Source organism: Podarcis erhardii (genome assembly GCF_964252035.2).
Source record: "Podarcis erhardii genome assembly, chromosome: 8".
Lineage (NCBI taxonomy): Eukaryota > Metazoa > Chordata > Lepidosauria > Squamata > Lacertidae > Podarcis > Podarcis erhardii.
The window spans coordinates 3230436-3248289 of NC_138499.1; the positions used below are offsets into that span (position 1 = coordinate 3230436).

Here is a 17854-nt window from a genome sequence, read left to right on the forward strand (position 1 = left end):
TGTACAGTAATACTTTATAATTTCAGGCTGCAGAACAGGACATCTCAGCAGAGGTGATTTAGAAATACAAAGTAGGGAGAGTGGTTTAAAAGAGCTAGGCAGGTCACACAGACGCTGTCAACATGTAAGGCACTTAGTCCTCACCCTACCCAAAATCTTATTGCACAGTATTTTAGTAGACAGAAAATGCCAACTGTTCTGTAAAATTCACATAGAATACAGAATCTCTGTGTGTTTTCTGCAAGAGAATTATTTTTTCTTTTCTTTCAGTAGCTCAATATACTTGGGAGAATGTCTGAAACACCAAACCCAAACAATTTAGAGATGGAAACCAAGAAGAAATGTCAACTTGGGTGTGGGATGGGGAGAGAGTGGGGCAGGGGGGTCATTCTAATCCACGGGAGATGAACTGTCAAGATACCATCATGGAATTTGAGAGGGGGAAGAGGAAGTCCAAAGGATCGTGTTTCTAGGAACCATCACAGGAAATCTGGCCAACAAAGGCCAGTTTGCATAAGGAAGCAGGAGTCCTTGAACAGGAGGAACAAAAATTTAACCACTTACTCTCTTAGCTCTGCACTGATCTACAAGGACGGCTCGTGCAGGAGACTTAATAACAGTGCTGTTGAATTCACAGTAAGGCACAGTAAGACTGCCTGGGCACCTGCTGTTCTGGATGGGTGTATATAGTCCACAGCCCTGGCAGCCACACTTCCTTCTGAAAGTTGTAAAGGCTGAAAAAGCAGAAGGCGTGAGAGCCATCTCCACACACTTGGGCCACTTTCTCCCAAAACCAAAGGTATTTATCCAAAGTGCTTGTCCTGCCTGAGACACGTCAACATCGAGATGCTTCAGTTTGAAGCTTCAATTGCCATCTAAAACAAATTACACAGATTTAAAAGTGCAAGTCAAGCGCACAGGGCTGCCACAGATGGCAAAGGACCGCACCAGCAACCAAGTGTGCAGAGGAGGGGCAGTCTGCTATTCCCTAGGGATTCCATGTCAAACCCAGAACTTACTGCAGGAAGAGCTTTTTGTCTGAGACATTCAATTCCCACCTCTCCCACCAAGGGGAAGGAATGATCAGAATAAAGAATACTGGATTTTTGGAACCCAGATGAGGTGAAACCCTGAGACAGGCCACTTCCTGGTGCACAGACCAGAGTGTCTTTGTGCAAGCCCAGCCTTGAGCTTCTGCGTTTTCCTGAGTTGTAGCCCTTACCAAAAGGAGTGTGGGAACTGAGAGGGGAGGTTGCTCCACCAATACTAGTCCCACATTTCTGACAAGTCCAGATTCGCAGGTTTGAATCACCTGCCCTAGGCAAAGTAGTTTCACTCGTTCCATTCTCCAGAGGCGATTCTGTAAACAGCGTGAGAGGCGGGGCAGTGGAAGAGCGTCAGAGCCCCTTCCTCTCTGTTCCACTGCAAGAAGCAACCCACCGCTCACTTATAGAGTGCCATTTTCTTGCTTTGGTACATGTACATGTAAGCATCACAGAAGAGGCGCTTAGCTACTCCTTCCATGTCCCGGGGCTGCTGCATGGCCAAGGTGGCTACGGGCATCTCCAGGTACTTGGCAACCTCTGGGCACAGAGTCACAGTGGGAATGTTGAAGCCGTCCTCATCACCTGCGGGAAAGAGAGGAAGATGCTAGTTTCTGTTTGTGCCACTGTGCAGTGCTTAAGAGTCACAAGACTCTGTTTTGCATTCCAGAGATTCCAGGCTGTTGGAAGCCTCACAGAAGACGGGAGACGGATGTGATGTTACTGATTTCCCGTTCCCTTGTTTCAGTTGCTCTCTGCTTTCACAGAGAGAGCATGTATTTTTCTTTTCCGTCTTCGTAGTTAGAAATAAAACCTAGCAATGTAGCTCATATTTTCTTGTCCTTCCCTGCATGCTGGATACTTTGCGTAATGAGGAAACGTGCTTGGAGCCTCATCAAAGGCTCAGGTCCTTAATCACATCGGAAGAGATTCCGAAGGACTCGACCAGAGGATGAGCTTTTCCAGCTCGGTCGTAGCGAAGATTCTGACAGAAGAGAGGGTCCTTTGGTTAGGTGAACCCTCTTGGCTGCATTTGGAACGACCCCCTGCCTTGCGCAGCCAGGACTGGTCAAGCTCTGAAACTGCACAGACACACAACTGGGATGGTGTATCATTCGTGAGAGATCACTGCCCTTCAAGAAATGAAAGAGGAGCACTTTGTTGATTCAGGAAACGAGGATTTATTTGTGTCACGGACTGGTTGGGCACAGATGAATAGCGGGAGGAACCAGCTGGGGAACCCCAAGGGAAGAAGGCTCAGAGCCCGGGGAGTGGTGATGGGACGGTGATGAGTGGTCAGAGGGAGAACACTGGGAGGAGGAGGTGTCAGAAGCTGAAGGGGTAACCCGGCTTAGTGAGAGGGGAGAGACTGTGGCAGACAGAAGTCCAGACTCAGAGGCAGAAGCAGGTGAGTGGGATGAGGGGGGCCAAGAGGCAGAGCTGAGTCACAGGTGTCTCTCCCCCACCCTTCTGCAACAAGCTCCCCTCCCCCAGAACCAGGAGAGGTACGAAACAGGAGGAGAATAGGCGGGCTGCATGCAGGAGCAGTCTCTGATTGCTTGGAAGAAACCCTGGAGAGGGTGGCATAAGAGGGCTGTGGGGAGGCGAGGACTTTTAGTCTTGGCAACTGATTTCATGCAGTAGGACCTACAGGGCATGAGCTGCTGTGCTCATTAGGCCTGAAACTCAGCCAAGTCTGTGAAGATCATGTTTTGCTAATAAAAAGTTAACTCCAGCTTCAAACTGTGTGACTTACTGGCCGTCTCTGTTGCATTATACCAAACCGAAGTCTTCCTACTGTGTTCTATGCTCACAGAACTGCTTTTGTGTAGCTACGCAATTTTGACATTATAATGCAGATACAGGGAACTTGTGGGCCTCCAGCTGTTGCTAGACTCCAACTCCCATCATCCCTAACGATTTGCCCCACTAGCTGAGGCTGATAGGAGCTGGGGCATCCAACAATATTTGAAGGGTCACAGGTTCCCCATCCTTGCTATAAACAAGGTGTGGGGAACCTTTGGTTCTCTGGATGTTGCTGAACTACAACTCTCATTAGCCTCAAGCGTGTTCAATGGCCAGGGAAGATGGGAATTGTAGTCCCAGACCCCTGCATGTCACATGCATTAAATGAGCCAATCCCTTCCTTCCCCAATGTCGAAACAACATCCCTAAATGCATTTGTGGCTTTTTCGGGTTGCGGGGGGAGGCATGCATGCACCTCTTGAAATAGCACACAAACTTACCATGCCTATCTGCCATGCTGTCAAAAAACATCCAATTCTCCTTCTCTGGTCCATATTTCACAAAGGAGACATAGTGACTGGTTTCAATGCAGAGAACAGCAAAGAGCTCCAGTTTCTCCCGAGGCACCCGGAGGCTGCCCAGGCGGCTGCCCCTGCAGAACTCCTCGGGGATGTGCAGCTTTGTCAGCTGATGGGCTTTGCGCTGGTAATGAGAGTGAGCCTGCAAACAGCCACAAGACAGTAAAGCTAAAGGGGTGGCGAGGGCTCATGTGGAATGGAGCACCTGCTGCCATCAGGTGGTCTGTGCTTTTAAAGAAAGGAAGTCCACAAGTCAAGGAACTGTGGCCTAGCATCCCTTTTGCTCTCAGAAAACCCACATCCACCCTAACCAAGGCATGCAGAAACACCTGCAGAACCCACAGAACAAAGGGGATGTTCACAGCGAAGAAAAATGATTAAAGTTCTCTGATTCTATGAAAACATTTTAAACAAATAAATACTGCTACCAAATTTGGAGAGGGCCCCCAGGGGCAACTAGAATGCTTTTGGGGAGCCAAGTAAGGCCCACAGGCTGTTGGTTAACCACCCTCTGGTATATACCAAGTCCATCAGTGCGTTCCTCTAAAGAAAAGGGCTCCTTCACTCCTTTCCTGAAGTCTCAAGAGGAGCAGCCATGAATCTGGGGCCTTAGACGTGAAACTTCTTCCCACTATGGTACAAATGAAAAGGGGGTACCTGAGTGCAGCAAGAATCGCAGTACTGCTTCAATCCGGTGTCTGCAAACATCTTGTCTTTGAAGCACGCCGAGCATTCCTGAGTGGCCACAGCTCCGCACACAAAACACTCCCTGGGACCTACAGTGGGAGACCACAGATCACACCTTGAACCCTTCAGAGCCTGCCTACAGCAGAGGATGCACTTTCTACTGAGAAATGAATTGGGCCCGAAAATGGCTAAGCGATCTTTAGTGTGGTTCCCCCTGGCCAGCTTCCAAGCCACAATGGTATATTGTTGCTTAGATCGCACAGATAGCCTAGCTAACAGCAGCCTCTAGGCCTGAATTAGGCTCAGGGAGAAAGAAGCACAGCAGGATCTTTCCTGACAAACAAGCTGAACCACCTACAAAATGCTTAAGAACGCTCCTTGTACTTATTCTCACAACTGCCCAATGATGAAAGTTAGGCTGAGGGAGAAAGATTTGCCAGGGAGCTTCATGAATGGACCGGCATGAGAACCTCTCACTGTTTAATTCCAGGACGTTCCCAATGAACCCTGGGTCAGTTATAGTGGCCACAGCAATAAATCCATTCTCTGAACTGCCATCAGTCTCACACAGTGCTATTGCAGCGTGTCACTCCAAGGAAGTGGATGACAAATCTAGGTAAAGGGAACTAGAATACGTTTGCGTCCACATCCCCACCCCTGCCATATGATGCCCATAACTTACTATCCAGCAGCAGGTCAGTAATGTCCAGCTCCAAGGAGGGGGTGATTTTACTGAACATTTTGTATTCCTTCCCAAAACGGGGCATTTGGAGGATAAAGCAGGAGGGAATCTAGGCAGAGGGAGAAATGGAAGCCACATCATCAGGGCCTGCTCTGCAGCCAGAAGTTTCCAAGCAATCACACAATGCAGAATCTGGGTTGGGCCGATGGTGAGGGAAGGGCAGTCTATCTGCTTATAGCCACATAGCAAACTGATCTGCAATGGGAAGCCCAGCAGTTTCCTGCATCTCAGAGCTGAGTAGAAGAGAGCACCACTGAACAGCAAGCTTCCCTCACCTCTACATGGAAAGTTGTGCCTGCTCAAATTTCAATACAATTCTTGGCAAAGGCGGTGGGGGAACTGCTGGTATTCCTGGATGAGACCAATTACAGTGGTACCTTGGGTTACATACGCTTCAGGTTACATATGCTTCAGGTTACAGACTCCACTAACCACTAAATAGTACCTCGGGTTAAGAACTTTGCTTCAGGATGAGAACAGAAATTGTGCTCTGGCGGCGCAGTGGCAGCAGGAGGCCCCATTAGCTAAAGTGGTGCTTCAGGTTAAGAACAGTTTCAGGTTAAGAACGGACCTCCAGAACGAATTAAGTACTTAACCCGAGGTGCCACTGTAGCTAGACCAGGGTTTCCCAAACTTGGGTGTTTTTTGGACTACAACTACCATCATCCCTGACCACTGGTCCTCCCAGTTAGGGATAATGGGAGGTTTAGTCCAACAAAAGCCAGAGACCCAAGTTTGGGAAACCCTGGTCTAGATGTCCTACAATGTGGGTTCAGGTTCAGAACTGAACCAGCCTTGGTCACCCTGATGGATGGCCATGAAACAGACAGGGGGAGTGTGTCCCTGTCGATTGAGCTCAATATCTCAGCAGCTTTTGACACATTAACCAAGATATGCTCCTGGAGAGGCTCAGGTCATGCTCTGCAGGGTCAGAAAGTTAAGACACAGAGAAGCAGCAACCAAAAGAGTCACAATGACTCACCTCCACCAGCTTGAGATCAGATGAGAGAAAGGAATGCTCTACCAGCTGCTGCACGTTGGGCACCACCAAGTCCTCCTGCTTGTCCATGAATATCTGGTAGCAGTAGCACTCCTGCTCCTTGAGCCTTCCAGATCTGAAAGTGATGGGCAGGTGACTCCTCTGCGGCTATCCAGATGCTGAACCCCACTCCCCACAAAAGGAATTATTAGAGCAACAGCAGCTGTTTCAATGGGGCAATGGGAAAATGAATTTCTTAGGCTTCTCCCCATTCCCTCTGAGGAGCATTATGGGGTGCGGCTGGGGGAAGCCAGGCTCCCCCATTGTGAGCCCCTGCAGGCATACGAACTCCTGCCCTTAACACACTGCCTTTGGGGTAAGGTCAGCTGGAGATCTGGAGAACTTGGGTTTGCCTCCATCAACACCTGAGGCTCTCTAGACTTCAAATCAATACACTCTTGTAGAGCTGAATACTAATTCCCTAGCCAAATAAAAATAAAAATAGTTAGCAAGGTGCCCTTCCCCGCAATTACAGTGGTGCCTCGCAAGACGAAAATAATCCGTTCCGCGAGTCTCTTCGTCTAGCGGTTTTTTCGTCTTGCGAAGCATCCCTATTAGCGGCTTAGCGGATTATTGCTATTAGCGGCTTAGCGGCTATTAGCGACTATTAGCGGCTTAGCAGCTTAGAAAAAAGGGGGGGAAAGGGAAAAAACTCGCAAGACTCGCAAGACGTTTTCATCTTGCGAAGCAAGCCCATAGGGAAATTCGTCTTGCGAAGCGCCTCGAAAAACGGAAAACCCTTTCGTCTAGCGGGTTTTTCATCTTGCGAGGCATTCGTCTTGCGGGGCACCACTGTATCCTCTGCCACAGGGGTGGTTAACCTTTGGGCCATCCAGATGCAGCTGAACTACAAATCCATGACAATTAGCAGTGCTGGAGAAAGCGGATAGTCCAGCAACATCTCAAGGGTCACTCCTGCTCCACCAGCCCTAAGGCACTGCTCCTTTCCTCCTCCTCCACTTCTCCCCTGACCACAAAGAGGTATTTTGACAGCTTCCCTTTACCACTTTAAGTCACTAGCCACCCAGATCAACTCCCTCTGAGGCATAAGATCCTTTGAAATCTGATTACCGTATTTTTCGTTCTATAAGACTCACCAGACCACAAGATGCACCTAGTTTTTGGAGGAAGAAAACAAGAAAAAAAATATTCTGAATCTCAGAAGTCAGAACAGCAAGAGGGATCGCTGAGCAGTGAAAGCAGCAATCCCTCTTGCTGTTCTGGCTTCTGGGATAGCTGCGCAGCCTGCATTCGCTCCATAAGACACATTTCCCCTTACATTTTAGGAGGGAAAAAGTGAGTCTTATAGAGCAAAAAATACGGTATTTCTTCCTAGTCCCAGAAACACGCAGCCCATATTTCTCAGCTCTTTGGGGTGAAAACTTACTGCAGCTTCAGAAGCGGCTCTATCCCAAGGATGTGGTGCATGATGAGATTAAGAAACTCCTCAGGGTCTAAAAGGGCAAAGTAAACGCCACATCAGACACGCTCCTCCCTTCTTCTCCAGCTGCTGGCAGACACGGGCAAATCTTTTGTATAAATAAGAGCATAAGCGGAGTCCGATGGGTCAGGCCAGGGCCCCATTCAGTGCAGAGTCCCGTTCCCACAGTGGCCAACCAGATGCCTCTTCTGGGAAGCCCGCAATTAGGATTTGAGCACAAGAGCATTTTCTTCTCCAGTGGTTTCCAGCAGCTGCCATTCGGAGGCTCTCTACCTCCGACAGTGGAAGAAGAAACGAAGGAGAGACGCCACGGGTGGGGTGGGTGTATAGGTAACTAGCCCCCTCCATCACTTAAGAACACACAGAAAATGAAGCCAAAAAGCAGGGGAGCAGGGAACTTGTGTCTTCTGTCATTGCAGGATACAGGACTCCCCACTGTCCCGCAACCAATGACGGCCAGGAGTATTGGCTTGACACAGCAAATACCAGCTTTCATACTATGCCATACCAAACTGGCCAGGTAGTTCTTTAACTTTTGTCAAAAGCTTTAAGGGAAGGAGGACCACGCCCACCCAGGGTCTTTGATTGTAGTCTTGCAAAAAATCCAATTTGGGATTTCTAGCAATTCCATCTTTATCCTGCCCTCCCCGACAAAAAACCCATGAGGTAGATTAGGCCGGCTGAGAGAGACAGTGACCTATTGCAGTCTCCTCCACCAGTCAGGTTTGTGGCTGAGCAGGGATCTGATACTGGAATAGCTTAATGGACATCAAAGTGCACCAGAGAATGAGACCCCAAAGGGAGGGAGAAATTAATCACCTTTCTCAGAAGTGGCAAAGCTGGAACATTCTCCCTTCTCAGTCAACTGGTGTCGAAGGTCCATCACATTTCTAGCAGCAACAAATCCTTTCCTGAGAAGAGGAGGGAATCGTGTCATCTCTTCAAGAAACTGACAAGGTGTTAAACCCTGGTCTGAATACATGCATGACACATCCCCTAAATCCCAAATGCCAAGGGGACACTGCTGATTAATAACTAAAATTAATATAAGATATGCTTATTTTGCATAATTTATTCTGCTTCACAATGGGGGAAGAAACAAGGAACTCCTCAGAAACCCAAGTTGCAGCTTCTGAAATCCACGAGTCCACCCTGTTCAGCTTCTTTGATTTCACCAGGCTCCAAAGCTTACTGCAGAGCTATGGGAACTAGAAACTTTGCAGAGGGTTTGTTGGTTTTTATATAGAAGGGGAACCTCTCCGCTTTGAGGATGCAGAATTCAGCATGTGACACTGAAAGCTGCACCTGCAAATATTGCAGATAGACAAAGAGGCAAATAATAGAGCTGAGTTGTGGACTGCTCCCGTTGGTCAGGAGGACACCCCTTTAGCTACTCACTGCCTGAGAGGGTTGACTATCTTGTCCCGAAGGATGTTCTGAACGTGCCCATCAGGTGGGAGGGAGGGTTTGAAGAGCATGGAATCCAACACAGAGGTGCAGGAGAAGAGGCTGTGGTGAGAGAGGACGCACTTGGTAACTTTGCTAGGTTGGCAGCAACACTCCAGAGTAGTGGATTAAAACAAAAACCAAAAAACTGACATGGAGACAGAGAGAAATTGAAGCAACAGCATGAGCGGCAGAGAACAGATTTTTCCCTTCAAGCTGAATTTGATAGTGCAGTTCACATACCCTACAAAGACCCTCAGCCGTGAGAAGAGAAACGTGATTATTCAGGATCTAAGCATAGTCCCTGAAGGTGCACAAAGGGGGCTATTTCCCATAAACTAAATGGACCTAATGTGTTTCCAAAAGGGACCCACTTGTATGGGGGTTTGGAAAGGAAGCAAGCAGACCCACCTACCTGAAAAGTGCAGCATCCATGTAGCAAGAATTGCAGTGGCCCTGGATCCCCTTCATCCGCCCTTCCAGGACAGTCACGGCCACATCATCCCTGAGAGGGGGCGAGTTGCTTAGGACAGCAGGAGCATCCAGTCCACCTGAAACAGATGGATACTTCCTCTTTCAAAAAACACCTCTAATGTTCTGCTCCTGAAAATATGCCTCTCTTCTTTTAGCTTAGACATGATGCAACAAACCACGATGAGAAGGGCAAGATAAAGAGCGGGGGGGGGGGGGGACTGGTCGAAAGCTGCAAATGGACCACTTGATCCTCACCGCGGTATATCTTCAGTGGAGGAAGGGAACTTACTCAGCTCTGTGGACTCCGGGGAAGTGTGGCCGATGGACTGGAAGCGCATGTCCGGCTGGCACGACTCCAGCCTCACAAAGAGGCCACGCTTTGGGGGGCAAGTGAAGTAGCGCACCCCCTGCAACTCGCCATCAGAAACGCCCTTATCTTCATCCTGTGTGGGAGGGTGAAATCTCTCAGTCAGACAGGCAAGCATCCTGGTGAGAATCTCCCCTAGCAGTCTCACGGACAAGGAAAAGGAACAAGAGGGAATTCCAGGGGATTCCACATGGGAAGCTGTGCCAGTACCATCCTCTCTGTTCTTCCTATCAGAGACAAGAACTCCTCAAATCCCTCTTGGGCCCTGCAGTTGAGTTACCAACACCTCTCAATCTGTGGTACCAAAGGCTGACGAAAAGACTGAGAGTCAAACCGTCGCAATTAAATTACCCACCTCAAGACTCTTGGCTATAGTAGTCCATTTCTTAAGAGGGGGAAGCAGGCTTTCATTTCCAGTAGTCCTGTCAACTGCATGTCCATTTACCCATTGCATAGCTCAACCCTGTGATACAGTTCTTGATCCTACTAACATGAATCTTTAAAAATGTAGTATAAACACTGACAACTGGGAAACAGCAGCCTGCAAATGCTCCAATTGGAGAACAGCCTTGACCAAAGGTGTCATGGGCTTTGAAGACACTCGAACTCAGGACGCAAGGGAGAAACGTGCTAGGAGGAAGGGATGCTTGGCAAATCCACACCGGGATCAACTCCCGCCCGGAAACCTATGTCCCCACTGTGGAAGGACGTGTGGGTCCAGAATTGGCCTCCACAGTCCCTAACGGACTCACTGTTAAGACCTCGTTCATGGAAGACAATCTTACTCAGCTACGAGGGATTGCCAAAGAAGAAGCTATAGATGTCAAAGACCATGAATGGATGCATGAATGGAACTCTCACCAGCTCAACTCCAGCCATTTTCTGCCGATTTTCAGGCAGACAGCCAATCCAACAGATTGTTCCCGTGACTGAGTTCCCCTTGTCCAGGTTGATCCGTACCACTGAGTTCACGTCAAGGGAGGGTGTCTTGCTTTCCAGATCCTCTGCACTCTCACTTCTCTTACGCTTAGGCTGGTCCTGGAGCCCACTATCAGCATCCATTTCAAAGCCTGAAAGGCAACACATATGGTGATGGACTATATGGAACTGGCGGAAATGACTGGCAGAATCCGAGACCAAGGTGAAGAGTTGGTGGAAGAAGATTGGAAAAAAATTAAAGTTTATTTACAGAAACATTGCAAAATTAAGGAATGTTAGAAGGATGTTGGAATGAAGTAATGTGGTTTTAGCAGAAATGATATAAAGGATTAGGTAAAAATTGATTTTTTAATTGGAGAAAGACGAGAATGTAAAATTACAGTATATTAAGATAAATTATTAGGATAAAAACAAAGCTGGAAAGGATTTGCTGAAACATCTAATTGAACTAGAATACAAAAAAAGGGAGGTGTGAGGTCAAGGAAATAAGGAAAGAAAGTTATGTAAAAGTTTGAGCTTTTCCCCCCTCTTTTTTTCTTTTTTCGAATTGTTTGTATTTTTGTATTGTATTTTCTGTATTGTATTTTTGTATTGTATTTTCTTTATTTTTCTTTTTTTGTTTTTTCTAATTCTCTTTGTAATCTTTAAAATTTGAATAAATATTATTTTAAAAAAATGAAAGGCAACACATATGTATTATGCCAGACAGACTTTTGTAATTAACATTTTGATGCTGTTTTATTACTTTGCTGTTGAGGACACTGGGTGGGAGCTGGAGAGTAGGAATTTATGAGTGACATAGCCATTTTGCTGGTCTGGCTGTTTAGTATTCTCTTTAGCAACCTAAGACCTGATTTGGGTTAGGAAGTTAGGCTAACCCTCACTTACACTCTGCAATGCACTTGACTTTCTGCTACTAAAGGAATTGCTGTGGGGTGCCTAGGTATGTTTACCTCTGCATTCTAACCATCAGTGTTGAAATATTCAGCAGAATATTTTCCTGGTTGATGCAGGGCAATCAGAAGACCTGGGTTCCTTCCAAATAACAAGTGCCTTCTCATTTTCACTTCTCCCTTCGTGCATTCTTCAGCTAGGGCGCTCAAGAATGCTTGGTGCCTCAATGTTTTAAGAGGAGTGCAACACAGAAAAATATACCCTATGCGTCTTATAATTTGATGAAAAGGCAGGCTACAAAGGTGGTTGGTGTGCATGTTATTGTTTTCAGTAGCAGCCTTATAGACTCCAGCCCCAATGCTACAGTAGAACCAATAAGATTTCTGGTCCTCCAGAAATGGAGAAACAAAGCTACCACAGAACTACTGAGTCACCTGGGGAAAGCAGCTCCTCTTTAACCACAGAGTCCATGGGGATAACGCGAAAAACATCTTCTGATCCTTCTTCCTCCTATAAACCAAAATAGAATGTGGGTGTATGTTTTAATCTGCTTTTAGCTTATTCTTGATTTTATGCTTTGAATGATTTACAAAGTTGTTTTATGGGGTTTCTTACTGATAATTTATTGATTTATTCTCTCTGTAAACAGCTTTGAGTTTTGGTTTTTTTAAACAATCAAGCAGTGTATTAATTTATGAAATAAATGAAGTAGAAAATTTAAGGATGCGCCTGGAAGTTTTACATACAAAGTATGTGAGCTAATACTACATATGCACCATGGATATCATTGACTTCGTTCACACCAAGCCATGTTTGTTTAACAAACCACAAGCTGTCACACAGACAACCACAGCTTGTTTCTTCAAAGCTTAGATTGTTTTCTAGCTGCTTCTTTGGTGAGCATCTTGGGCAGCCGAAAGCGCATGCGCAGAAGTGGCAAAATGTGACCTGCGCATGCGCAGACGTGCTGTCGCGTCTTACGTTCTATTCAGGATGCGAACAGGGCTCCGGAACGGATCCCGTTCACACCCCGAGGTACCACTGTACTGCAGTTGTTATATAAGGGATTATTATTATGACTGGAATGTAATGGAAATTAATAAGATTTTGGAGGCAGAAATAAAGCAAATAATCAAGCCATCAATTCTAGCATGCAGGGGGCCACCTTATCTAAATTATTTAAGTCAGCATTTGAACAATTGGTATTAATAACTGTATTATAAATTGTTATTGTTATATTGAAGCTATTATTGGATTGTAACTGAAAGCAAATAAAAAAATATTATCATAATATAGCAACCCATGGCTTAGTGTTATGTGCAGACCCAGCCATTTTATCCATCTGCCCAGATAAGGACAAGCAAGCATTTATCAGTTTCAACTGGCAGAGGAGACCTGTTGCATTATTTCCCTTCCTTGCTCTTTTTGGCGCAACCCCAAAATGGGGTCATCATCATTCTCTATTTTCAGGACATTACTGTCTCGATGAATGCCTCCTCCAGAAGGATTTAATCAGAATGGTGATGACTTTCTTACCGGACACACTTTAACCATCCAGGTGTTTTCCTCCTTGAATACATCCATTGCTATTCCTCGCATGAAGGCATCATCCAAATAGAAGCCGATTGTATCCCCCACTTTCACTGGAGATGCCCCAACGGCGTCCGGATTTCCCTCTTGCTTCGCCATGCCCTTCTCTGGTGCTGATACAAACTGCAGTTTGTTACATGGGAGGAAAAGGCCACAGTCCTTTTTACACTTGAAGTATTCTGTCCCATTGTAGGTACCATCACAGCGGCCTTTGCCTTCACCGTCACCCTGGAGAAGCAGCAGATAGGTTATGTTATAACAGCTCAGGATGTGAACAAAAGAGAGGACACAAGAGAATAGCCCATTTCTGTTACAAGTATGTGAGTATCATGTAGGAACCAAAGTATACCCTTCAGAGGAGCAGGACAGCTTCCCATTCCTCAGAAAAACTGCACTGTAGTTGCAATTAATCCAGAATGCGGCAGCTAGACTGGTGACTGGGAGTGGCCGCCGGCACCACATAACACCAGTCCTGAGAGATTTGCATTGGCTCCCAGTACGTTTCCGAGCACTATTCAAAGTGTTGGTGCTGACCTTTAAAGCCCTAAACAGCCTCAGTCCTGTATACCTGAAGGAGCATCTCCACCCCCATCATTCAGCCCGGACACTGAGATCCAGCACTGAGAGCCTTCTGGTGGTTCCCTCCCTGTGAGAAATGAGGTTACAGGGAACCAGACAGAGGGCCTTCTTGGTAGTGGCGCCCGCCCTGTGGAACGCCCTCCCTTCAGATGTGAAGGAAATAAGCAGCTATCTTCTCTTTAAAAGACATCTGCAGGCAGACCTGCTTAGGGAAGTTTTTAATATTTAATGCTGTATTGTTTTTAACACTTGATTGGAAGCTGCCCAGAGTGGCTGGGGAAACTCAGCCAGATGGGCAGGGTATATATAAATAAATTATTATTATTATTATTATTATTATTATTATTATTATTATTATTAATTATAAAGCCTAAAACCATACAGGTAGCATGCAGCTGAATAAAATTCAGGAATTGCCCCATTAAAACTTACTAAATTTACTTCTAGCTTTCCATTTCCATTGCCCCAAAGGAGCACATTTTTCATGTACTGCTTAACTCAAAACTTCCATCACGTGACTTCTGTTTAATGTGGCTGCATTAATTCCATCTTACTCCCTTCACGGTAACCAAAAGAGATTGGCAAGAAACAGATTAAAATGAGCATGTTATTATGCCTTAGCCAGAAAATAATGTATTTTTCCTTCTTTGAAACCATGCACCCTGAGGAAAGGTTTTGCGGATCTCAAAAGCTTGTGTGAGACATTTTGAACTGGCTGGCCCAAAGAAAGCATTGAATGCTTCTCCTTCTTTCATGTGAGCTAGGCAAAGCACTTGGCTCTTCTAAACAAGAGACTCAGACCTCACATGCAAGGCAATGTACTTTTCTCTTATGGATTACTGAGAAAGTATTTATATAGCCTATTTAAGCGTTCAAAGCCTAAATTTAATTACAGACCAGACCGTAAAAATTCAGGACAATTACAACCTCCATAAATGGCCTCACCTGCAGCTCTACACCAAAGTAAACTGGGCAGAGCCCAGATGGTAAAGGGCTCCTATGAACCTTCCCAATGTAGCAGATGGTACCAGAGAAAGTCTGATTGTCTAGTTCCACAAAGACTTGCTGTCCCTGTTTGGCATTCATGGCTGCATCCAGAACATGCCTGTTCAGAAAACAGTTCAACCGTTCATGAATGTTGCTGATGGCTGAAAGATAATCAGCCATCTTGTCATGCAGAGGGTGAAGAATTTCAGCATCCAAAGTGACCACGGATCCATCTTGCTCCATGACAACCCTCAAGAAGCGAGTGGGTGACAATCTAATGCACCGCAAGTAAGTCTGTTCGTTCAGGTAACACATACTCCCAGCAGGAAAAAATTTGCTGCCATAAGGGTGGTTTTCAGTCAGGATGTAATACATGTTCTTATCCCCATGGGAAGGCTGGTACATAGCTACAGTACTCATCTTCACATTCCTTCAGTCCTAAAAAGAAATTACACAATCATGTCATAGGGAAATTTAATAAACCTACTTTAGTCATTGAATAGAAGAAACAAATAATCTAGGAATGCTTGCAGGTAATTCCTGGACAATGAGAATAAGGAAGTGGGAAGACTCCCCATCATATTTAACATTTAACTCAACCATGTATTTATTTAGAACAGGAGTGCTGTGAATTCTCTGGCAGATGCAAGAAATTAGCAGCAACCAACAAACCCCAATAAGCAATACCGCAGTCAAAACACCAACAGTGACAAGTATACCTCCCCCAGCCCCCGGAGTACTTGCACTACAAGTCCCACCAGCCAGCAGCACTCAGCCAGTTTGGACTACAACTTCCACCAGCCTTGGGGTTTTCCTACAACTCCCACCAGTCAGCTGAACCCAGCAAGCTTGGACTACAAGTCCCACCAGCCCCAGCACCTAGAGGTTGCCCTAGAATTCCCACCACTCAGCAGCACCCATCAAGGTTGCCCTACAACTCCCACCAGCCCCAGAACCTAGAGGTTGCCCTACAATTCCCACCACTCAGCAGCACCCATCAAAGTTGCCCTACAACTCCCACCAGCCTCAGCACCTAAAAGTTGCCCCACAGTTCCCACCAGTCAACAGCACCCAGCGAGTTTGGACTACAACTACCACCAGCCACAGCACCTAGGGGTTGCCCTCCAACTCCCACCAGCCAGCCAAACCCAGCAAGCTTGGACTACAACTCCCACCAGCTAGCAGCACCCACCGGGGTTGGACTACAATTCCCACCACTCAGCAGCACCCAGCAAGTTTGGACTACAACTCCCAACAGCCAGCAGCACCTATCCAGGTTGGACTACAACTTCCACCAACCAGCAGCACCCATCCAGGTTAGACTACAAGGCCGTGTGGATCCAGAATCGGCCTCCACAGTCATTTACAGACTCATTGTTAAAACCGTGTTTATGGAGGACAATCTTAACTCGGCTACGAGTGATAGAAAGAACTCCCACCAGCCAGCAGCACCCAGCGGAGTCGGACTACAACTCCCACCAGCCAGCAGCACCCAGCGGGGTTGGACTACAACTCCCACCAGCCACCAGCAGCACCCAGCGTGGTTGGACTACAACTCCCACCAGCCACCAGCAGCACCCAGCGGGGTTGGACTACAACTCCCACCAGCCAGCAGCACCCAGCAGGGTTGGACTACAACTCCCACCTGCCCCAGCATCTAGAGGTGGCCCTACAACTCCCACCAGCCAGCAGCACCCAGCGAGGTTGGACTACAACTCCCACCAGCCACCAGCACCTAGGGGTTGCCCTACAACTCCCACCAGCCAGCAGCACCCAGCGAGGTTGGACTACAACTCCCACCAGCCAGCAGCACCCAGCGAGGTTGGACTACAACTCCCACCAGCCAGCAGCACCCAGCGGGGTTGGACTACAACTCCCACCAGCCAGCAGCACCCAGCGAGGTTGGACTACAACTCCCACCAGCCAGCAGCACCCAGCGAGGTTGGACTACAACTCCCACCAGCCAGCAGCACCCAGCGAGGTTGGACTACAACTCCCACCAGCCAGCAGCACCCAGCGGGGTTGGACTACAACTCCCACCAGCCACCAGCAGCACCCAGCGGGGTTGGACTACAACTCCCACCTGCCCCAGCATCTAGAGGTGGCCCTACAACTCCCACCAGCCAGCAGCACCCAGCGAGGTTGGACTACAACTCCCACCAGCCACCAGCAGCACCCAGCGGGGTTGGACTACAACTCCCACCAGCCACCAGCACCCAGCGGGGTTGGACTACAACTCCCACCAGCCACCAGCAGCACCCAGCGAGGTTGGACTACAACTCCCACCAGCCACCAGCAGCACCCAGCGGGGTTGGACTACAACTCCCACCAGCCACCAGCACCCAGCGGGGTTGGACTACAACTCCCACCAGCCACCAGCAGCACCCAGCGAGGTTGGACTACAACTCCCACCAGCCACCAGCAGCACCCAGCGGGGTTGGACTACAACTCCCACCAGCCACCAGCAGCACCCAGCGGGGTTGGACTACAACTCCCACCTGCCCCAGCATCTAGAGGTGGCCCTACAACTCCCACCAGCCAGCAGCACCCAGCGAGGTTGGACTACAACTCCCACCAGCCACCAGCAGCACCCAGCGGGGTTGGACTACAACTCCCACCAGCCCCAGCACCCAGCAAGGCTGGACTACAACTCCCACCAGCCACCAGCAGCACCCAGCGAGGTTGGACTACAACTCCCACCAGCCACCAGCAGCACCCAGCGGGGTTGGACTACAACTCCCACCAGCCACCAGCAGCACCCAGCGGGGTTGGACTACAACTCCCACCAGCCAGCAGCACCCAGCGGGGTTGGACTACAACTCCCCCCCGCTCCCCCCCGCCGTGCAGCCCCTCTGAGGGGCGCCAGGTTGGCCAAGGCCGCGCTCGGCGGAGGCCCCTCTCCCCCCCGCGGAGCCCCCCCTCCGCCCGCCTCTGCCCTCCCTGGGACGGGGGGGGGGCGGGGAGGAGCCTCGCCGGGGGAAACTTAGCAGGGAAGCGGCGGCCCTGCGGGAGAGGAAGGCGGGGGCGCCGCGGGGTCCCTCACCTGCTCGCTCCGCTCGGCGACGGGCCCAGCCGGCGCCGAAGCCGTTCCCGTTTCGCTCTGAGGGAAGGCCATAGAGCGCAGGGGCGGGGCGGCCAGAGCGTCCACAGGTGGCCGTCGCCCACTCTTTTCCCTCAGGTCAATCCGCAGCCAGGGCCGCCTCAGCCGCCAATCGGAATGAAGGGGTGGGCGGCACAGGAGCGTGGCTTGGCCAATCAAGAAAGAGGAGTCGGAGGAGTCGGAACGAGGAAGCTCAAGACGG

The 17854-nt window shown here is 48.5% G+C and overlaps 2 protein-coding genes across 2 annotated transcripts in view; both read right to left on the minus strand.

Annotated features, from left to right (window-relative positions):
* The window catches only part of NAPRT (nicotinate phosphoribosyltransferase), a 221860-nt gene that overhangs the window by 165656 nt on the left and 38350 nt on the right, over positions 1-17854 (minus strand). The window lies entirely within an intron of this gene.
* On the minus strand, positions 656-17744 carry LOC309348650 (ubiquitin carboxyl-terminal hydrolase CYLD-like). Its single transcript, XM_081874217.1, has 15 exons — positions 17596-17744; positions 14511-14990; positions 12933-13214; positions 11831-11906; positions 10425-10633; positions 9486-9639; positions 9138-9273; positions 8675-8785; positions 8096-8187; positions 7223-7289; positions 5779-5911; positions 4737-4845; positions 4025-4143; positions 3290-3509; positions 656-1628 (listed from the first exon to the last, which is right to left on the minus strand). Exons 2-15 carry the CDS (start codon positions 14970-14972, stop codon positions 1444-1446), a joined length of 2355 nt encoding a protein of 784 aa, XP_081730343.1. The 5' UTR covers positions 14973-14990; positions 17596-17744; the 3' UTR covers positions 656-1443.